We start from the raw sequence: 20,250 nt of genomic DNA, 5'->3' as shown, positions 1-20,250 counted from the left end.
TACATACAAGACCACCCTTTATCTGTTAAACACTATATTCCTAATCGCTTAATTCAGTTCTGCACTTGATTGTATTAGAAGAGCAGGCCTGGAATAACAGTTCAGATTTCTTTCCTACACTTTCTAATTTTTGTCTGTCAAGTGAAGTATTCTGTATTTGGAAGTTATGTTGCCACTCTCATCCCTTTGCTGGCATCTCAAAGAACACCACCACATCTCACCTCCAACATCCACTTGGTCTCAAAATTTAAGCCAACCACTCCCCTCCCCCAGGAGAATACCAATCTGATCACCATTTAATTTCAAGGGGCCTACTGGACAGCAAATCAATCTGACCCAAGTCATTTGTAGGGCATGCATATCCTTCATTGTAAGTATGTGCTAGAATTTTCACAGAGGAAGAGAAACTAGCACTGTACATGACTTCTGCATCTTCTCAGGATAAGCCAAAGGCCAGGGCATTGTGCTATCAGGACTCTGAATGCATGTTATAAAAACATTATAGGATTAAAGGCTTCAAAGGAGTAACAGGTAGATATCAACACTGGCCAGTGAAAAGAGAGTATATTTGGGAACTTTCCTTCATACATCCTCCTCAGTTCTCCGGAGAGAAGACATCATCTGAAGGTATCCCTGTCTGGGCATAAGGAATACTGTGATGTGTCAGTGTATTCTGGAGATTCCAGTTAGTATATGCCATTGAAAAGATATATTTGGCTTGTAGTGTATACATATCTAGTAACAATCCAGAGATGAACAGTTATCAGATTAACCACTGTTGGAAGGTCGGTGCTGATATCCCCACTGAAGAAATAAGAAAATGGGACAACACTGCTGAAGTTTACTGTATCTGACAATAATATACACTGAGAAGCTTATTTTTGTTCCCCCTGGGTAGAACAAATACAGATGGTTCTGTTTTTATCCTTCCTTCCAGGCAGATGGGAAATTTGGCCTAATTTTTTTTTTCCTCTCCAAAAACTCTCAAGAAGTTACCTCTTTATCGACTGTGACATTATTAGTGCATAAACTCAGGTCTTTGTTCAGATATGTATATTCCTAAAGACAGATGGTAAAGAAGAATTCAAAAGAGAAAGGATTAATCAACTTGGTGTGATGATGTTGGACTGTCCTTATGAAGCACCTTGACCACAGTACTCTTAACACCAGGCATGGATACAATCACAGCTGTGCTGATGTTCTATGTATCCACTAATGTGCATAGTGAAGTAAAATAAAATAAAAAAAAACCCAGTTCATCTAGCATTTTGGAAGGAGTGGGGAGGATGTCAAAAAGAGCACAGCAAGCCTCGTTATCTTTAGAGCTATGTGCTGTCACTGCCACCACTGATAATTCTGCAGCAGGTGAGTTTGGAACAATGAAATGGCAGTTAATGTCACTCAGGAGTTATTCTGGAAGCTGTAAGTCTAGCTGCTGGATTTCATCAAGTATTTCTTGCTGGTATGATAACAATCTCGTTTCTGAAAGTTTGGTCTAGAATACCAACAGTAATACGAATAATCTTCAGAAAGATTTAAGAAGGGGTTTTCAAAATAGCAGACTTCTTTTTATATGCTCTGAAGCTTAAGCTTGTTTTCTGCAGTGGAGGAATGTGGAACGCAATGCAATCACACTCTGCTGAAGTTACTGCATGCAGATCTGTGCCCAGATGTTCAATAAAATATATAATTTTTCACTTTTTGTGTTCATGAGAGACTGTCCTCTGTATTTGTGCACTGCCAAATACATCCTACATTATGCTGGGTACCCAATCTTTCCTATGAAGTAGTATGGAAAGATTATTTGAATTGCCCATAATTCAGGAAAACATCTGGGGAAAGTCCAACAGGGTCAAATTGATCAGAGATACATCAATCAAGAGGAGAATCCATTTCATAACCTGAATAATAAACTGAGACGGTGCTCTGGGATATTATCAAAGATATTGCATATCTTTGATATATGAGGCATACATGAGGCACACCTAAGAAGCAAATGAGTTTTCATCCTGCAAAAAGAGAGAACATGGAAAGGATATGACAGAAATCTAAAATCACAGTTGGCACAGCAGTCCCAGTAGTGATCCTCTATTCACTCTGTTTTCTGGAGCAAGAATAACAGGTCATCAAGTGAGATACTGAGAGACAGATTCAAACCCTAAAGAAAAGAAGTATGTTCTTCCTGTTGCAGACAATAGGCCTGCAGAACCACTAACAAGATGATGCCACAGCTACAAAAATTTACATGGGCTGGACAAGACACTGACTAAGTACTTACATGGTAGATCCATGGAAATTACTAAATTGACACATCATAAGACCATCAGGAAATCCCTGAGTTGAAAATAATTTTGAATATAGGGCAACATTACAGAGAAGTACCATGTTTGCCCTACCCATTCCTAAGTGCCTGTGTATGGCCACTATTTGAAATAGAATACTGAAAGAAAGGGATCCTTGGTAAGCTTTTCTGTAGATATAAATGTAGAGAGCTCAGACTTGTGATTCTGTTAAGAACTTACCTTCCTTTGGAAATTAGTGCAATCTTTAGTTCAATCACAGTAATAGAAGAAACCAATTAATTTATGATTGCTTTTTAAGGTCAGACTGCTGGCCACTGCTCCTGCACCATCTGAGACACCATCTGATGTCCTTCAGTCTCAACATCACTTTCTACACTACAATTAAGCTTCAAAGATGAAAAATAAAGGAATATCTTTTCCTTCAGAATATAGATTTTTATTATTATTCCTAGCAAATATCTTCAACAAAAGAGTAACATGCTTATAAATAGTAACCATGGATTCTGACATCTCAGAACACACTCTGGCTAATATGGTAAAAACTGCTACAGAAGCTTCTCTCAGATTTTCTGATGTGTTAGAATACGAAGCATCCTCATAGTTCATGCAAATGCAAATATTGCAAATTTGCAATATTACTGCTCCTTTTAATAGCTTTAGAGAAGAGTTTAACGTGTCTCCAGATACTGGGTATAGCAGTTATAAAACAACCAATTAAATAGACAGTTTTCTTCAAGGCAGCTCAAAAAATTGCGCAGTTAGTATTTAAGGTAGCCAAGGGCTAAACTAAACTAAATGTAGAAACACAGATAAACGCCTAATAGAAGATTAGGCAAGGAAGGTGATACGGACACATCTTACAGGACCTGCACAGGGACCCTTTTCTACACAAATGTGGTGCAGTGACAATAATACTTGAAAAGTCATGGCAGCCAGGTGAAGTCCCTTGTTACTGGAAAAAAGACATCACATCTATTCTTAAGAAGGGTAGAAAGGATGACCCATGAATTACCAACCTGTCAGTCTCACATCTGTGCAGGGAAAGATCATGGAGCAGATCCTCCTGGAAGCTCTGCTAAAGCACATGGAAGACAGGGAGGTGATACAGGAGAACCAGAGTAGCTTCACCAAGAGGAAATCCTGCTTGACCAACCTAGTGATCTTCTATGATGATGTCAATGCAGCAACGGACAAGGGAAGAGCTACTGATGTCATCTATCTGGACTTCAGTAAGGCCTTTAACATGGTACCCCACAACATCCTCTCCAAATTGGAAAGACGTGAATTTGATGGGTGCACTGTTTGATGAACAAGGAACTGGCTACAAGACTGAATCCATAGAGTGGTGGTTAAAGGCTCAATGTCTGGATGGAGACCAGTAACAAGTGGTGTCCCCCCAGGGTTCAGTGCTGGGACTGATACTCTTTAATATCTTCATCAATGACGTCGACAGTAAGACTGAGTGCACCCTCAGCAAGTTTGCAGATGACACCAAGCCGTGTGGTGTAGTAGACACACCTAAGGGAAGGGATGCCATCCAGCAGGCCCTAGACAGGCTTGAGCTCAAGAGTAGCTCATGAGGTTGAACTAAGTCAACTGCAAGGTCTAGCACGTGGGTCGTGACAACTCCCGTTACCAACACAAGCTGGGGAATGGAAGGATGGAGCACAGTCCTGTCAAAAAGGACCTGGGGGTACTAGTGGATGGGAAGCTGGACATGAGCAAGCAATGTGCCCTCACAGCCCAGAAAGCCAACCGTATCCTGGGCTGCATCCAAAGATGCATGGCCAGTAGGATGAAGGAGTTGATCCTCTGCCGTGTACTGGTGAGGCCTCACCTGGAGCACTGCATCCATATGTGGAGCCCTCAGTACAGGAAAGACATGGACCTATTAGAGCACGTTCAGCGATGAAGCACCTTCCCTAAGAGGATAGGCTGAAAGAGCTGGGCTGCTCATTCTGGAGAAAAGACAGCTCGAGGGTGACCTGACAGTGCCCTTTAAGTATCTAAAGGGAAGCTACAAGAAAGAAGGGAACAGACTCTTCAGCAAGGTCTGTGATTACAGGATAAAGGAAAATGGCTTCAAACTAAAAAAGGGTGGATTTAGATTGGTAATAAGGAAAAAGTCTTTTACAGGGAGGGTGATGAGGTACTCAAACAGGTTTCACAGAGACATGGTGAAAGCTCTGTCCCTGAAGTCATTCAAGGCAAGGCTGGATCAGGCTCTGAGCAACCTGATCTAGCTGTGAATGTCTCTGTTCATTGTACGGGAGTTGAACAACATGACCCTTAAGGGTCCCTTCCAACACTACAGGTTCTGTGATTCTATGATAGCAACTCTGAACCAGATCCTGTAGTGCAGAGCAACTTTGTGCCCAAGAACTTTTTAAGTTTGCTTGCCAGATTTTACTAACCTGAGTTAATATTGGTTCAGCCGCAGTCAGCTTCAATTCCGTAGTATACCCTGATTTTCTCCATCCTTCTGGACCCCCATGCATGAGATTTGTACTAACAAGCTTGAGTTCAATCAGCATGGTCAATTCCACACAGAGATGGTTTGGCATCTCTCACATGACATCATATTTCCGAGGCTACTGAGGTGCTCACCTTCAAGGCTGAATTCCACACTATGTCAACAGCTTGAGCTACTAGTTACAGCATACCCACTTTATCTTTCTCAATGCATTAGAAAGAGGTTGGCATCAAAGAGCAATTAGTTTTAAAATACGATGGATAAACAGCATTTGCTCTTTCAAAATCAATAGCAATCTCTACCTTCTCCAGAAAATCTTTTCATGTAAATGCTAAGATTTAAATGATTGATGATTTCCAGACGTTTGAGAATGAAGCAAGGATTCTTCTCGCTCAACACCTACTCATCATTATGCAGAAACAAAAGAAACTGCGTTCCTGAAAAATTACACAGCTCCTGCCAGCTTCTCATTTAAGATGCCGGACTTAAAACAGAAACAAATGGAAGCCATTTGGGGCTCCTCCTGAAATAGATACAAGAATTGGAACAGAATTATCATTGGTTGCTAAATAAAGGAAAAATCATAGTGTAGAAACTCTGGAATCATATTATCTTCACTTCAGACACTCAAGAGATTACTGCTCTAAAAAAAATAAATCTGGCCTAAATCTGGCTCAGAAATGCAATGGGCTCTTGCTTTCTTATATAAATGCTTACAAGAGCACAAGTACAATGGGTTGGGCCATGGAAAACATAAGTAAGAGGTATGTGGAGGTATATATTTGCTGCAAACACTCATTTCAAAAATCTCTTTGCAAGACCTCACTTCCTTGGTGTTTTTTTTGAGAGGGGGCTTACTGTTTTGGTATGTCCAGCTTCAAAAACACGTTGAATCACATAATAGACATATAATGCATAAACAAGCCATTAGATTCACACAAACGTTAGACATACACATATAGTTATCAATTCACACATTCAATCCAGAGATGGATATTAAATAACCTTTACAGAAAATCTTATCATTAGTGAATACATACACAACACACACTGAATTACTAGTTATTTAGAAGTTAATATTGGAATACTTTAGAAGGCTAGCTGACTAGAATTGGAAAATGCACTTAATGTCAAGGAATTTAAGGACACTGGCCACAGCACAACTCATTTATTTTCCTTTATTTTTGCAAGATACTCATACTATCTGTTGCCTGAAGTTTGTTGTAATTAATTTTGGATAGTTAGTTGTGTAGAATGCCTGCCATCATACTCTTATGCTATGAAACAGATATACAGATATAATGTCTTTTCTGTTTTCAGAGGGGTGGGGAAAAGGTTTGCAATATTTGCAGCAGTGTCCCTTTAAGTAATCTTTTTTTTTTTTTTTTTTGGCTGTGCATCCAGGGCAGCTAATAGTTTTATCAAATACCCTTCTCAGCAAGATGACTGTTTCCATGGAAACCGCAGAGAAATCATCTATTACTCCTGCAAAGATTTCTCTCAGCTCTCTATTAAATACAGGTAGCTACTTTCTCACTTTCTCTCAAACCAGAACAGAATGGAGGAATACATTTTACAGTCCAGGTAACAGTTCATCTCCAAAGTATAACACTGCGGTGATGGGGAAAGTGGAACATAACATACAACACACCAGAAACCACATGCAAGAAAAACAAAGAAATTTTAAGAAAGGGACAAATTCTGTTAAATCTGCAACATAAAAACACAGCTTGTAGAAGGATGGAAAACTCTTTCCTTGAAAATATGAAATGGAGAGGAGATGGAGAACTAGGCATTAAGATGAGAGTTGAACCCACAGCTCGGTCACATACCTCTCTAAGCATGTTGTTTTCTTTTTCCTTCTGTTCGAGAAGGCTCTCCAAGTGGTGTACATGCATCTCTGCTTCAGCCAACCGCCTTGTTCGTTCATGATCTTCCTCAGTGGCTTTTGCTGACAGACCTTTACTCTGCAGCATCTCCAGCAGCTTTTTGATGGATTCATCGCGTGCATTTAAGGTCTGTTTCTGTGTCTCAATGCGCAGTTCCATCTCTTCTAAGGTTTTACGTAGGAGGAAGAGTTCCTTGGCCTGGCGCTCATGCTCTGTGTGAAGCCGCTGAAAGTTTTCCTCTGTCAGCTCTGCCACAAAGGGCTCACTGGTTCTAGAGCTGCTGTCCTGCTGGAACAGTTGGTTCAGGTCCCGCTGGATCCGAAGTTCATCTTGAAGAGCCTGGATAGTCATCTGCATATGCTAGAAGAATAAAGAAATAAAATCAGAGGATTCCCTCCACTGAGAAATAAGGAGAACAATATGGGCCACTTCAGTCTTCCTCAACTACCAACAAAGAGAAAACTGTAGTGTTGGCAAGTCAATGTTGTTTTTTCAAAGCAGAATTTTAACGGTTTTCCATAGAAAATTCAAGTCCCTTCTTTTCCATATGGTAGAAGTTGTTTAACAATGGAAATTCTCACTCAAGTGACTCTCCCACTTCTACCAACTTAAGTAAATCACCTTTTCAAAAGGGAAAATATCAGTACGCAAAAATTGATAGGTTCCCCCTTGCCCTCCCCCAAGTATTTGTCTATCTTACAGAAGAATTCTGCATAGGAAGATCTGGATGAGAATTACTGTCTCAGCAAAGCAAAGGGACTATAAAAATATATGTACCAGCTAATAACATGTAATCAGCCATGAAGGTCTTCAGTACCAAAACTACACCTAGCACAGACCTCCCCCAGTTGACTTACAGATGAGATTAGATCATGTCAAAAAGAAATACAACTACAGAGAAATGGATATATGCTGACTGTAATGCACACAATTGTATGCATGAGGACCTTAGTAGAGAACTAACTGTTGCCTTACAAAGAGCAATGTGCAGTCAATCAAATGATCAGCAGTCATTTGTGGTTGTGCAAGACAAGAAATTCTATCTCAGTGACTGTGCATACAGTAGTATAATTTACTGGGATAAAACAGGAGAAGTACAGCTTGCATGGGAAGAAGTCCCTACTTCATATTTACGTAAATGTTTGTATTCTTCTCTGTGAGACAGAAGTTTTGACATAAGTCAGTAAGAGACAAGTACTAAGACACTGAACAAAGATCAAAGAATTACCACAGATGAGATAACCACTGAGTGATATGTCTTTACACATTTCTTCTCATGTGGCAGACATGCTTAGAATCTTGTTTGAAAGTGAACAAGTCAGACAGACTGATCTCTAGGGTCTACATTTACATTACAAAAATCCGACATTGGCAATAGTTACTTCCAGTATTCCTGAGGAGTGAAGTATTAGTATTATCAACTGTTATCAAACAATGCAGAAGACACATTGTGATACTATGAAAACAAAGCAGAAAATATCATTTGCAGTAAACATATCTAGCTTTAAACTGTTTTAGAAATATTTAACACTTAGCTTTGTTATGTGGAAAGACGCATAAAGGCAGTCAAATCTTATTTTCTTTACGAAAAATCAAGTTCTCCAGCTGGCCTAAGAAGAGTTTTCAAAACTTACAATGCCGCTTCACAATCAGCTCATCTGTGTCCACAGTGCTATTAAACGAACAGGCCAGCTCTCTTAAGTGGCTGGCACTCAGAACTGGATCAAAACTTCATCTAGATGAATACGGGCTCCACCAAAACAAAGTCTCTTCAGCCAGCTTTCTGATCCAGTTGATAACGTGACTACACCAACTGGCACAAAGTAGGGTTGGGAATACGTAATGTAGCCAAGGAGCTGGTGGAGATGAAAGAGGAACCATTTTTTATGTTATTACCATAAAATGAAATCAGCTTAAAAGCGTAGCTTCACAAATGATTGAAGGTGCTGCAATTATCTTTTCTTCAGTAGCACAATACTTGGCAGACAGTCATGCTATTATTAAATTAAAACAATAGGTTACAGAATGTGTGATAACTAAGCACAAGTTTATTATGCTAGAGAATAATTGATTACTCTTCTTAAATATGCATTTAGTTTATATATTGATAATCTATTGAAACAGGCTGATATATTATTAATAGATAACAGGCTGCCCAGGGAGGTGGTGGAGTCTCCTTCTCTGGAGATGTTCAAGACCTGCCTGGATGCCTACCTGTGCGACTTGCTGTAGGGAACCTGCTTTGGCAGGGGGTTGGACTCGATGATCTCTGGAGGTCCCTTCCAACCCCTGCAATTCTGTGATTTTGTGATATTGGTGGGTGCTACGATTTATTTTCAGATTGGTATCAGTAATAGAAAAGAAGAGAAGAAACATCTCAATGGAATCAATCTGAATTCAGAAAACCTTTTTATCTATTTTTGTTTTGTTTTAATAAAGATTTCCAATTTCATTTCTTGTCATTTCTCCAAAACGCAGTCCAAGTAAGAATGTCAGGAGACCTTCAAGTTTAAAAAATGAGGCACCACTGCAAACATGCCAGCACGCAGGTAGGCAATCAGAGCTACTACAATCTGTTCAATTAACGTACGTCGATCAAGCTGTGAGAGAAAATGTACCATGCTCACAATAAGTTTGTCTTATCTGTACTATACAGCACCAATAGTCAGTAGGACTACATCAGCAGTGAGAAAACATCCTTAAATTTCCTTGAACTCAAAAATCGATAACCTCACCAGAACTGAACAATTCCACACAAGTTAATTCCATTTGCAAACAGAGATTTGAAAAGCCCAGCTTATCCAGAGCCCAGCTGCGTGTTGCTCTGCAGCTAACAAACAAGTTCCTACACGCTTCCACCTGCCTCTCCACATCCTGCCTCTTCAGCATTTCCTTTCTTCCAAGAGGGAAAAGAGCTTCTGAGCAACCACATCATCTACCAAATGAAATGACTTCCTCTACTCAGTGCTGTCTCAGAATCAAACTTGGTTATTTATAAACATCAGCGGACTAAATCACCACAACAAAATTCCTGCATTAGAATTGCAATCAGCTGATCTGCTGTGAAATCTCAATTCAGCTTACACAGGCAAATGTCATGTCTCATAGACCCACAAAGTTATGCCCCCAAAGCTGGGAAAGCCCCCATTAGAACACCTGGATCAAAAAACAAAAACAAAAACAAAAGCAGCCTGCTCTATTATTCAGAAATGGGATGTGAAATAAAATTCAGCAACAGTGACAAACAGCCCTTATGTGATCCATCAGTCTTAAGCAATGAAAAGAGAGTTAAAGAACACCCAACATAACTGGTAGGCAATGGCCTTGAATGCAGTTTTTAAGGAAAAACTAAGGAGTAGGGAGACAGGAGAGGTTGGCATTGACACTGCAAATTCCTATCGCTGCTCTCTGAGCTGCTCAGCTGAGAAGAAACTTCATTATGTGTAAGGTGGTGGGAAAATAAGCCACAGAAAATCATTCTGTGTTTCTGACACCCACTCCTTTCCAACATGAAAGAGGTATGCAAAATGAGTTCTTTTCTCCGCTTTCCAACTTTTTTTTTTAATGTTTTTCAGAATAATGGAACAATGCTCTTTATTAGTTGACATCATAAATAAACTAGTCTTTCAGATGTTCTGGCTCTTTCTTCCAAAACCTTTCAAACAAAACATCCTTTTCCCTCTGAAGGAGCAGACAAGTCTTAGCTTCTCATCCATTTCTCAAGCTTCACTTTTAAATCAGTGATGCTCCAGAAAGGCAAAAATCTTTTCCAAGTCTTCATGACGTTAGTCACTTAATCCTATTTCTAGAACCTTACCAGAGACTTCTGTCAAACTTAAAAAATACTGTTGAAATGATCCCATCTAGAAACATACAAGTAAAAATGCCTTTACTACCATTAAGCTAGGTTACATCCTATTCTGATGGGTAAAGTACTGATCAAAGTCTTAAGTAGTGTAATATAGACAATGTATTTAAAGTCAAAGCAATTATGTTCAATCTATGCTTTCCTGAAAGCTTACTGCTCTTATTTCAGACCTTGAGGATTTGCTGTTTTTTCCAGTAATGAAAGTCGGTCTTTAAGCCTCACTACAAATTATAACTACATCTGCAAATTACAAAGGTATTTTTGTAAGCATGACTCACTAATAAAGCTATTTCTGGTTAGTGTACTTTCATCTTAGTACTACCCACCTCTATGATCACCTGAAATTTAAATCTTAAACATCCAAGGTGCAGGCATATTTTCTTACAAGGTGTTACACTGCCTCTATTACCTCCATGGGGCAACTTAAGGATTGCTAATTAGCACAGGAAATGGGGTTGCCTTTCATCCAGTAGCACAAAATTTACATCTGTAAGCAGTGGAACATGATTCAGTCTCCTTCACTGCCTTAAAGGTTTCAAATTCACATTTCCCACACCTTGGCATATTGGTTAGATGAATTTCCAGCCTACTGTATAAACACAACCAATGACACAGGAGTTCCTCCTATCTGGTTCACTAAAAATTGCATTGTTGCACTCTCAGGGCACTGTAACACACTTCTTTCTATTTGAATTTGGGAACCTTGCTGCAGGCAGCTCTTTTCATCTTTCCACGTTGAAACTTTTCCATTTTGCATGAAATATTTAAAGATTTAGTAGGCCTGACAGAAAATACTGAGAGCACAATTTCATATTCTAATTGGTAACACTCACCAGAGCAGAAAGACCTGAAGTGCAATTCTTCCAATTAATTTAAATGTTTGTCATCATCTTACCATTCCAAAGCAAGTGAGAGACGTGGATTTTAATGCAACCAGACAGAAAAGAGAATTTAGTTGGTATTTTATAGCCAAGACCCCCATTCTAGCCCTAAATTTTAGATCAAAAGGAGGCAAGCATTGCTACCAGCATGATTTTGAACAGAATAATTAAATTGTGACATACTTTTAAAATAAAGGATTTCCATATTCATCTTTGCAAGACAGAGCTTGACCTCCCAAGCTAAGATATTTTCAATAAGCATTTGTGTGCTTGTTTTTAATTGCCTGGTTTAGGTTATTCACACCGCAGACACTGTCTTTGTAGCTATCTTAACAAGATAAGTAACTCATCCTATTCAAGAAGGACTAAGTTAGAACAGTGGGTTGTGCAACAGAGGCGGTGCACGTAGGAACTGAACACTTCTGTAGTGAAGTTTTTCTTAATCTCTTGGATTTAAATTCTAAGTAGGTTAACCAAGGAAATTATTTGAATATTTAGGGTTAAAAAACAAAACAAAACAACAAAAAAAAAAACAACAAAAAAGCAAACAGTTTGTTCAAGAGATGCCTGCCAAGGATCAGCAGAAAGAAATGTAAGAACCCTGTCTTTTTCCTTTGTTTTTTTTTGTCTTCTTACACTGAGATCGCTCACATCAATGAACAAAAGAATACGGAGTGACGGAAAGGAAGGGACAGATATGTTCCACAAGCATACACGGTGCAGTGCTAGTTAGAACAGCTTCAGTCTGGAAGATAACAATTCAAGTTCTTACATGCCGTTCTCATGCATCCCGAACCAGGCTTCAGTCAGCAGACAATAAACTAGTTTTGAGTGGATCTCTAACAAGTCATTCCTATAGAAGGTGCTGAGAGAGATTCTACTTTGTATAAAGGTTTGACTAGTGACTGGCTTAGGTATTTGAACAAATGTCTACCACATCCCAATGTCTTAAAGGGAAGCTGAGTCTCAGCTCAAAGTCCTTGAATTAGCCCAGATGCCACTAAGGATCTCCTATACTCCAGTGTGCACTGCTGAACAAGTCTATTTCCTGCTCAAAGGTTGATCTCATCTCACTCTTTTCTAATTTTTAATTAGAAATTCCACTACGGAGGGAAGAATTTTGTTCCTAACAAAGGTTTTCTGAAATTGGCAGATTCAATAATTTTTCTCATTAAAAATATGATTGACAAACTTAGTAACTGAAAATTTCCTGACTACTTCAACTGCAAGCCAGGACATCCTGTACTGAATGACAGCTTTATGATGTGCACATATTTGGCAGTTTTCTGCAAATCTGCTCAGTGATCAAGCTGTTCTTCATTAGAAGACGGTAAGTGCTAGGAAAGACATAGGACAGGTTTGCATTTGTGATGTCACAAGTTTGAATGCAACCCAGGGAGGAGGAAAAAAAGAAAAACAAAGAGATAGATGTAGTGTTAATTGACCAAAAAACGGGATTTTGATGTTGCCAGTTTAAAGGTAATCTCGTTCATTCAGCCAACTATGTTTACTGCTAGGAAAAAAAAATAAAAAAAGACCCACCAAGGTCTGAAATAGACACACTTGTAGCACCTACAAAACCTTCATTACTTTTACCTTTAGAACATGACTACACTGCTACTACTCTGAGAATGACAGAAATACTGATTACAATATATTTTATGTCTGAAGGACAATTCAGTAAGGTCTGTCCTCAAATGTGCAGCACCAGAAAATGGCAGAACCTACGGGAGTCCATGACTGTGCTTTTCTTGCCAGCAAATCTGCAAGCACGATCACAGACTTTTGCATTATGACGATTCCTTTAGCGTTCTTCACAATGAAAGCATTTCAGACTTTTGTAAGAGGATGAACTGCCTTAAGCTCAAAAGCGATCACATGCCAAATTCTAGAACAGTTTGGTCACTATGGGAAATCCTTCTCTCCCATTCACAAAGAGTTAATGTCTTGGCAGCATTTCTGGGAAATAGATTCTGCTGAATGCACAGTAGAAGCAAAGGCCTGGCTGTCTGAGGGAGTCCCTGCTGACATTCAGCTGCAGCCTACGCAAAGAAGCTGAAAAAAGGGCTAATGTCAGGTGTCCAGCAGGGCTGGCATGAAACAGAACTTGCTGATTCCAGAAACACTACATATTCCCGGTAAGATGGATCCGGGGCTTCAAAAATCCTTATTTGAATGGAAATGAATGGGTGATTTTTATAATGTTTAGCTTAGATAGAGAATACAACTATGACTGTAATAGGATTTAATCTGTGAGAGTTAAAGAAGCAGACTTGTATTTTAAAGACAACCATACATTGCATTACCTCTGAGACAGCAGAAAGGCAAAATAATAAAAAAGTGCCATAGATAAAAAGCTTAAGTTGACAGCAACGCATTTTTCAGCTAAACTCACACAAACTGACTCATTTGGTTTAAGGGGCCAGGGTGCAGCAGCCTAATTCCTTCTCTGTTGCCTGTACCAAAAAACTCAACACACACGCACACACACACACACATCAGCAGAAGTGAGTTTAAACTCCAAAAGCAAGCAGATCAGAAACAAGCTATTAAATTTGTAGCCACAAAAGAACCAAAAGTGCAATTCAATATCTTCATACTAAGTGTACAGGTACATGAATAATAAAGGTTGCAAGGTAAAGCAAGAGAGTATATCAGATATTCAGTGGCAAATGCCAACATGAAAAATTTTCATTTGTGATAAAAAAAGCATATCCTACAAAGAAAAAAGGAAAGTAATTTTTATTTTCAAGGAGTAAAGAACACATATGGGCTGCTTCAATAGAATACCTGAGGTACATAGCTTATTTTGAATACATTTGCGAGTACGCTTGGATGATAGGAATATAAATTCTGATTAAGCATAGAAAAACCTAGTAAACTTTTGAAATAAGAGTTTATCAGCGTTTGGGCAATAAGTATAATTCTGACAGTTCTCTGGCATCCTAAGGGATGAATCAATTTGACCTCTGTGGCAGATACTATCAATGGCCCAGAGGGAAATAGAATTGAAAGGAAAAATATCTGAGATCCTACCAGTTAGCTCCACCTATTGTGTGCCTAAGTTTCCAAAGGTATAACTACATTACTATTTCAGCATGCTTCAAAGAGCTTTTTCTCATGCAAATCTTCCTAGCATTTACATTTTACACCCTTTGAACGTTGGCACACTAATTCTGCACTGCAGAAATTGGATTAAGTGCCCCATATCGTTCTTGAGAGCAGGCATTTTGGTATTTGGACAACTTCTTTTTTTTTTTAAGAATTTCTCAGGAGATCCTGCGTTTCCTTTTAAGGAACAGGAGAAATATGTCATGGAATATATTACAGTAAAAAAGATAGAGAGCTGTGGCTGGGAACAGATGAGAATTCATTCTTCATTTCTTCAGACAAATCTGTAGATTATATTTCCCAGAGGCCAATGTCTACACTGTCAAATAACTGGATGAAAGTTAAAGGAAGAAGAGTACATCTTGACAATCTGCATGGGGAGCACTGCCTACTCCTCTGTCTGAAGACAAAAGTGGGCCAGTCTTTGTGAAATCTGCAAATGAACCACACCGTGGACAGCACTATGGTTGGTAAAAAAATCCCAGTAGCAAGCCATAATGAGAGCTCTTAACAATAAATTATTAAATGAAGAATAGCAAGCTTCCCTGAGAGCTCATAGCCACAGATTGCAAGAAGAGAAGCATCAGTTAACTGTTTATGTTGGCTTGGTTTTTTTTCTGCTTTCTTTGGGTACAGAAGGATGCTTATGACATACACCTTCTGTAAATGCACCTCAGTGTTAACTTGAAATGCACTAGGTAAACACAGCTCAAAAAGAACCTGTAGGAGGATGTGTGACCACTAACAGAAACAGATTTCCCTCCATTTCATGAGTTTCACAGAGTCACTGAAGAGGAAAGCAAATGTTCTAGCAATACTTGAAGAGGGACTGATAATGAGAATAGAAACCTGTGCCTTGGAAGTGGACAAACAGTTACAACTCATTGGGTAGAAATACAAATTATTGTCCTGCGTTTGGAATTTGAGTACATGAAGTTATTCTGAAGCCACAGCCTTCAAAGTTGGAATTATAGCTAGGAATTGAAGGACATCCACATAAGCAAATTCTATTTTCTTACATGCTTTAAGAAACTTTTTAGTCAAGACTACAGACTCTGACCTCTGTAGATTATGATTGCTCTGTAGGAACTAAATACATTGTAAAAGAGTAATTAAATAAAAATAGCAATGATTTGTCATGGCAGAAACACGAATGTGTCTGGTTGCAATGACAGACGTAACCAAAATTCACCTTCTTCAGCTTCAGAAAATGGCATTTCTAAAATACGACAAAAGCACCAGTAAAGATACATGTCCCTCCAAAAGCATGTTCATTAACAACATGGTACAACTACTAGATGATGGAGATTTTGATAAGCCATGCTACAAGGTTCTTGATCTATATCTAGATCTTGATCTATACCTTTAGTGCTTGTGGTGGCAATGGTGATGAGGAGATGGTTGGACTGGATGATCTTATAGGTTGTTTCCAACCTTGTGATTCTATGATTGTACAAATAAATAACGATGCAGATCTTTTCACAGAAACTTACTACATGGAGAATGAGTAAAAAGATCAGTTAAACGCAAGGTGTAGACATCAGCAGAATTTCCATTCATATTTTTTCTAGCTATGTCAATACGTTCTACGTAGCCACAGGTGTAACTCTTGTGAGAGAGATATCAAGAGATATCCGCAAAGCAGATTTATGCTGCTGCAAGGATCATTCCAAGAAAGGGATTATTTTTCTAACTACTGCTAATATCATACTAGCTAAAACTTTCTAGGTTCTGAAAATGCATTCAGTTCTTGACTGCATGGGACTAGAAGTCAGATATTTATAGAGACAATTACAATCTATCAGAATGTATATAATACACTATAAAATATATAATATTTTATAGTAATAAAATAATAATTTTATTTAAATAAATATAATTCCCACTACCAAGTCCTTGATTGACGAGACTCTGCTCAAGTTTAGCTTCAGAAGCCTACATTCTTGAGCATGAGAGAGGGGAAGAAGCTCAATAACTGTGTGCTTTTTCATGTGCTTTTAATATAGAAGATGACTATAGAAGCCAAGAATATACGTTCATACAAGAGAACTAGGTCTTAAGTTCTATCCCTGTCCCTTCCTGCACATGCCTTACTAACACGTAGTTAACAAAAAAAAAAGCACTGAAAAACATAAATTAGCACTAATCTGTTTTTCTCATTTCACAAGAATGTTTTTAAAGACATTTTGATCTAGGAAGTCTTCAACAACAGTTCTCCACATAATCACAAACTCCATTTCTTGCCATGTAACACCAAGATAAATTAGATTCAAAGACTATGGGAAAACAACTGCATGGTTAATAATACAGGCCTGAGAAAAGCAATTCCTAGATGAGTTGTCTCAAACATTTATTTCTGCCATCTGTTTATCACTGCCCAGAACCTCATGAGATTACAATGATAATAGTCTTAATTCCTAGTCCTACAAAAGGAAAAGAGAGCTCATCCCATCCTGGCTTGTGATTTCCTTCATTCTTCTGTGTCAGGGAAGGGAAAGGAAGAAAAAAAGAGTGAACAAGCTGTGAACAACAGCACAAACAATCCAGGAAGCTTAGTAGGTAAAGTACTCTGGCAAACATAGGAGAGACACCTACTAAATATGTCAGTCAAGAAATATGTCGTTAAATATGTCATGTAGAGAAAATCCCTGCCTAGGATATGTTTACTTGTACTTGTTCTGATTGCTAGGGTTAAGGCATCTAAAGCAAATGACTAAGGAAGGTAAAGAGAGAACCATTAGCTATCCATTTTGGCTTGTAGTTGTAGTTTTGCTATAAAAAAGGATCAACAGAGAGTAAGACAAACAAACCATCAAGGCTGCTAAAATTAGTGCATCCGGATTTTTTACTGCCTTCTCTCACAGTCTGGGCCCAGGAAATGCTTTTTCAGGGCCAGAAACAGTCTGTGATGAACAAGAAAAATAACCTCTCATCATACCAAGTGATGTAAAACAAAAGGATGTTAAACCCCATCAATCTCATCTTGTCCTGTACCTCCAAAACCGCCAAAACAGAATACCTAAGGAAGAATCTAAGAGGGTAAACGTATTTCTTTTAGCATCTGCAGCTGAACGATTTCTTAAATCTGAGACAATATTTCTGTGACAAAGCAGTAATAAAAATAAATAAAACTAGTTCCACTCCTGCAATGATTTTCACTAGATAAAGACTGGAAAAAGAAACCAGTTGTACCAAGAAGCTACCTTGATGGTATGCCAGTGTTTGCGCAGAAGGAGAAAAAAATCAAATCACTTGCATTTAAAAATGTATGTTCGATTATTTGAACAAAAAGCCATTGTCTTATGAATTAACTGTCCTTAAGAAAAAAAAAAAAAAAACAACAAACATGTTCTACAAATGAGCAACATTAATATTTTCTGTACTGATTTTAACCTCATATAACTTCCTAAGAGACTAACGAAATTGGGTTAGTACTACACTATTTAAATATCATCTTTTATTTATATACAAATAAGAGCTTTGATGATTTCCTCCTATGCTGATGAAGAAACAAAGCCCTTGTGTATTTGCAGTTTAATATATATTACAGAATCATGGGATGGTTGAGGTGGGCAGGGCCCTCTGACTGCATCTGCTTTAACCCCCACTCAAGCAGAGATACTCAGAGCAGGGGGCCCAGGACCACACTAGGTGGTTTCTGAAGATCTCTGAGAACCCTCCACAAACTCAGCAGCCTGTGCCAGAACAGCACACAGCACAGAGTGCCTCCTGATGGTCAGACAGCCTTCTGTGTTGCAGTTTGTGCCCACTGCCTCTTGTTTTGGCACTGAGCATCACTGAAAAGAGCCTGGCTCTCTTTACATCCTCCCTTCAGGTATTTAAAGACATTGATAAGAATCCCCAGGAACCTTCTCACTATAGTAAGATAATTATAAGTTCTGTCTCCTTTATTTGGCGAGCACCAGCTTCCTTTGTCACAAACTGTGTTGATAAAATGGATCATAATGTAAGAAGTGTATGTCGAAAAACAAAAGAAAACAAAAAGACCCACCAACACACAAACATCTGACTGGTCCAGACTCAGGCCAGCTGAAGAGATCCTGTAAAACTCTATCTTATGCTGTTTTGCATGGGTACAAAGCACACTAGAACTCTACTTGATCCATAGCATAGATTCCTGCTAAACCTTGTATGTATGGAATAGGTGTCGAATTAAGTGTCGAATATGGATTTTGTGAACCTCTCATCTTATGAAATAAGTTAGAAATAATTGTAGTACTTGAGGAAATGAGACCATTAACATTTACATATGTAGAAGTGTATAATATTTTCAAATCGATAGCTTCCATATGAAATATGACTCATTTTGTTAATAGACCAGGAGCTCTTCTGCAAAAATATATTCTTATTAGCCAACTCTATTAGGGAGGTCAGCAAATTTATCTTTCCATTAGCTGATGTAAGGAATCAATGCAAGATAAAAGGTACTCTGCCACAGAACCTTTGATCTCATGGCAGCATTTTCCAAGATATGAGCACACACCAACACTATGCTTTAAAAAGGAAAAATATCAATGATTGATAATGAAAGAGAAATACATGAAAAATCAAGGCACAGAAAAGCTGTTGACAGCTTTATCTGCACAACCTCCCAGTTTTAAAACCTTTTATGCTAGGTGATTTGGAGGATTTATAGGGTAAGTATCAATACAATTGTGCACGAGTCCTACAAATGTAAAACCAAAATATTTTGAATAACTTAATCCGTACACATAAAACCCTACTCTTCTCAAGCAGTGGCATAAAATACACAGTAGCCCTGATCTTTAAAGCTCTTAGAATATTTCAACCTCGTGATTCCTGGGACTGATGTAACAATCCCAAGGTAGGTTGTTAGACATAAATTGATAATGTTTCAAAAAATTAATTTCAATATCAAACAATAAGCTTTTCAGCTTCTATTTGCCCCCCATACAGCAATACATTGTAAGAGAGCTGCGGCAAGCAGACACAATAATACTTCATTCTTCCTGTCAGTCTGAAACATAGCATAGTGACATCCAACAGCTGTAAGCAGCACAGGAAGATCTCATGAGCTATCCGATGCTCATGACTACAGACTAGCAATCACAGCAGTATTTTTTTCAGACTTGTGGCATTTGTGGTGGTTTAGGAAATACTCTCTCTAGATGACACGAAAAATGAGTTCAGAAACTATACTAGTTTAATAAAAACTATTGCTCTGCAGAAACTGAGCTGTTTTCCTGAGGAGATATCAAGAGCCATCCTATCCTATATGTAACTGTAAATGTTGCATCCAGCTGCCCAGCTGAAGAAAAGCAACATTTACTCGCCTTGCCAGAATAATCATAAAACTTAACAGAGGCTCACCAAAATTCTGAACACACTGAAATTCTGAGCTTTTTTGTTGTTGTTGTTGTTGTTATTGTTGTTGTTTTTTAAAGGAAGTTTTCTTGACCAAGAAAAGCAGCAAACGATTAGGTATGGTCATAAATGTGAGGTGACTGCACACAGGACTTGATCTTGTCAAATAACAGAATATGTTATTATCTCACAAACAGCACACAGCTCGTGCTGTGTTAAAAATACAGAAATGTGGAAAGCTCTTGCCAGAGGAGACTTCACCCAGAGTTTAACCAAGACAGCTCAGAACAAATGGCACAGAACTGCTGCCCCACAGCTGATGAGGCCCTGAGCATGTCTCTCTGTGGGGGCAGTCCTGGCATTCATTTCATGGCCAGGA

General features: G+C 38.6%; 1 protein-coding gene across 10 annotated transcripts in view; it reads right to left on the bottom strand.

Moving 5' to 3' along the window:
* Positions 1–20,250, bottom strand: part of ERC1 (ELKS/RAB6-interacting/CAST family member 1) — a 294,250-nt gene that overhangs the window by 221,042 nt on the left and 52,958 nt on the right. For all 10 annotated transcript variants that reach the window (XM_042889766.1, XM_042889771.1, XM_042889768.1 and 7 more), the window contains exon 3: positions 6,609–7,025. In XM_042889766.1, coding sequence (XP_042745700.1) covers positions 6,609–7,025 — 417 coding nt within the window. The remainder of the gene's footprint in view (positions 1–6,608; positions 7,026–20,250) is intronic.

This window comes from Lagopus leucura, unplaced genomic scaffold (genome assembly GCF_019238085.1).
Source record: "Lagopus leucura isolate 7727_CA_CO unplaced genomic scaffold, USGS_WTPT01 Super-Scaffold_100159, whole genome shotgun sequence".
NCBI classification, from domain to species: Eukaryota; Metazoa; Chordata; class Aves; order Galliformes; family Phasianidae; genus Lagopus; species Lagopus leucura.
The sequence above is the reverse complement of the archived record's forward strand: the minus strand, read 5'-3'. Positions and strand labels throughout refer to the sequence as shown.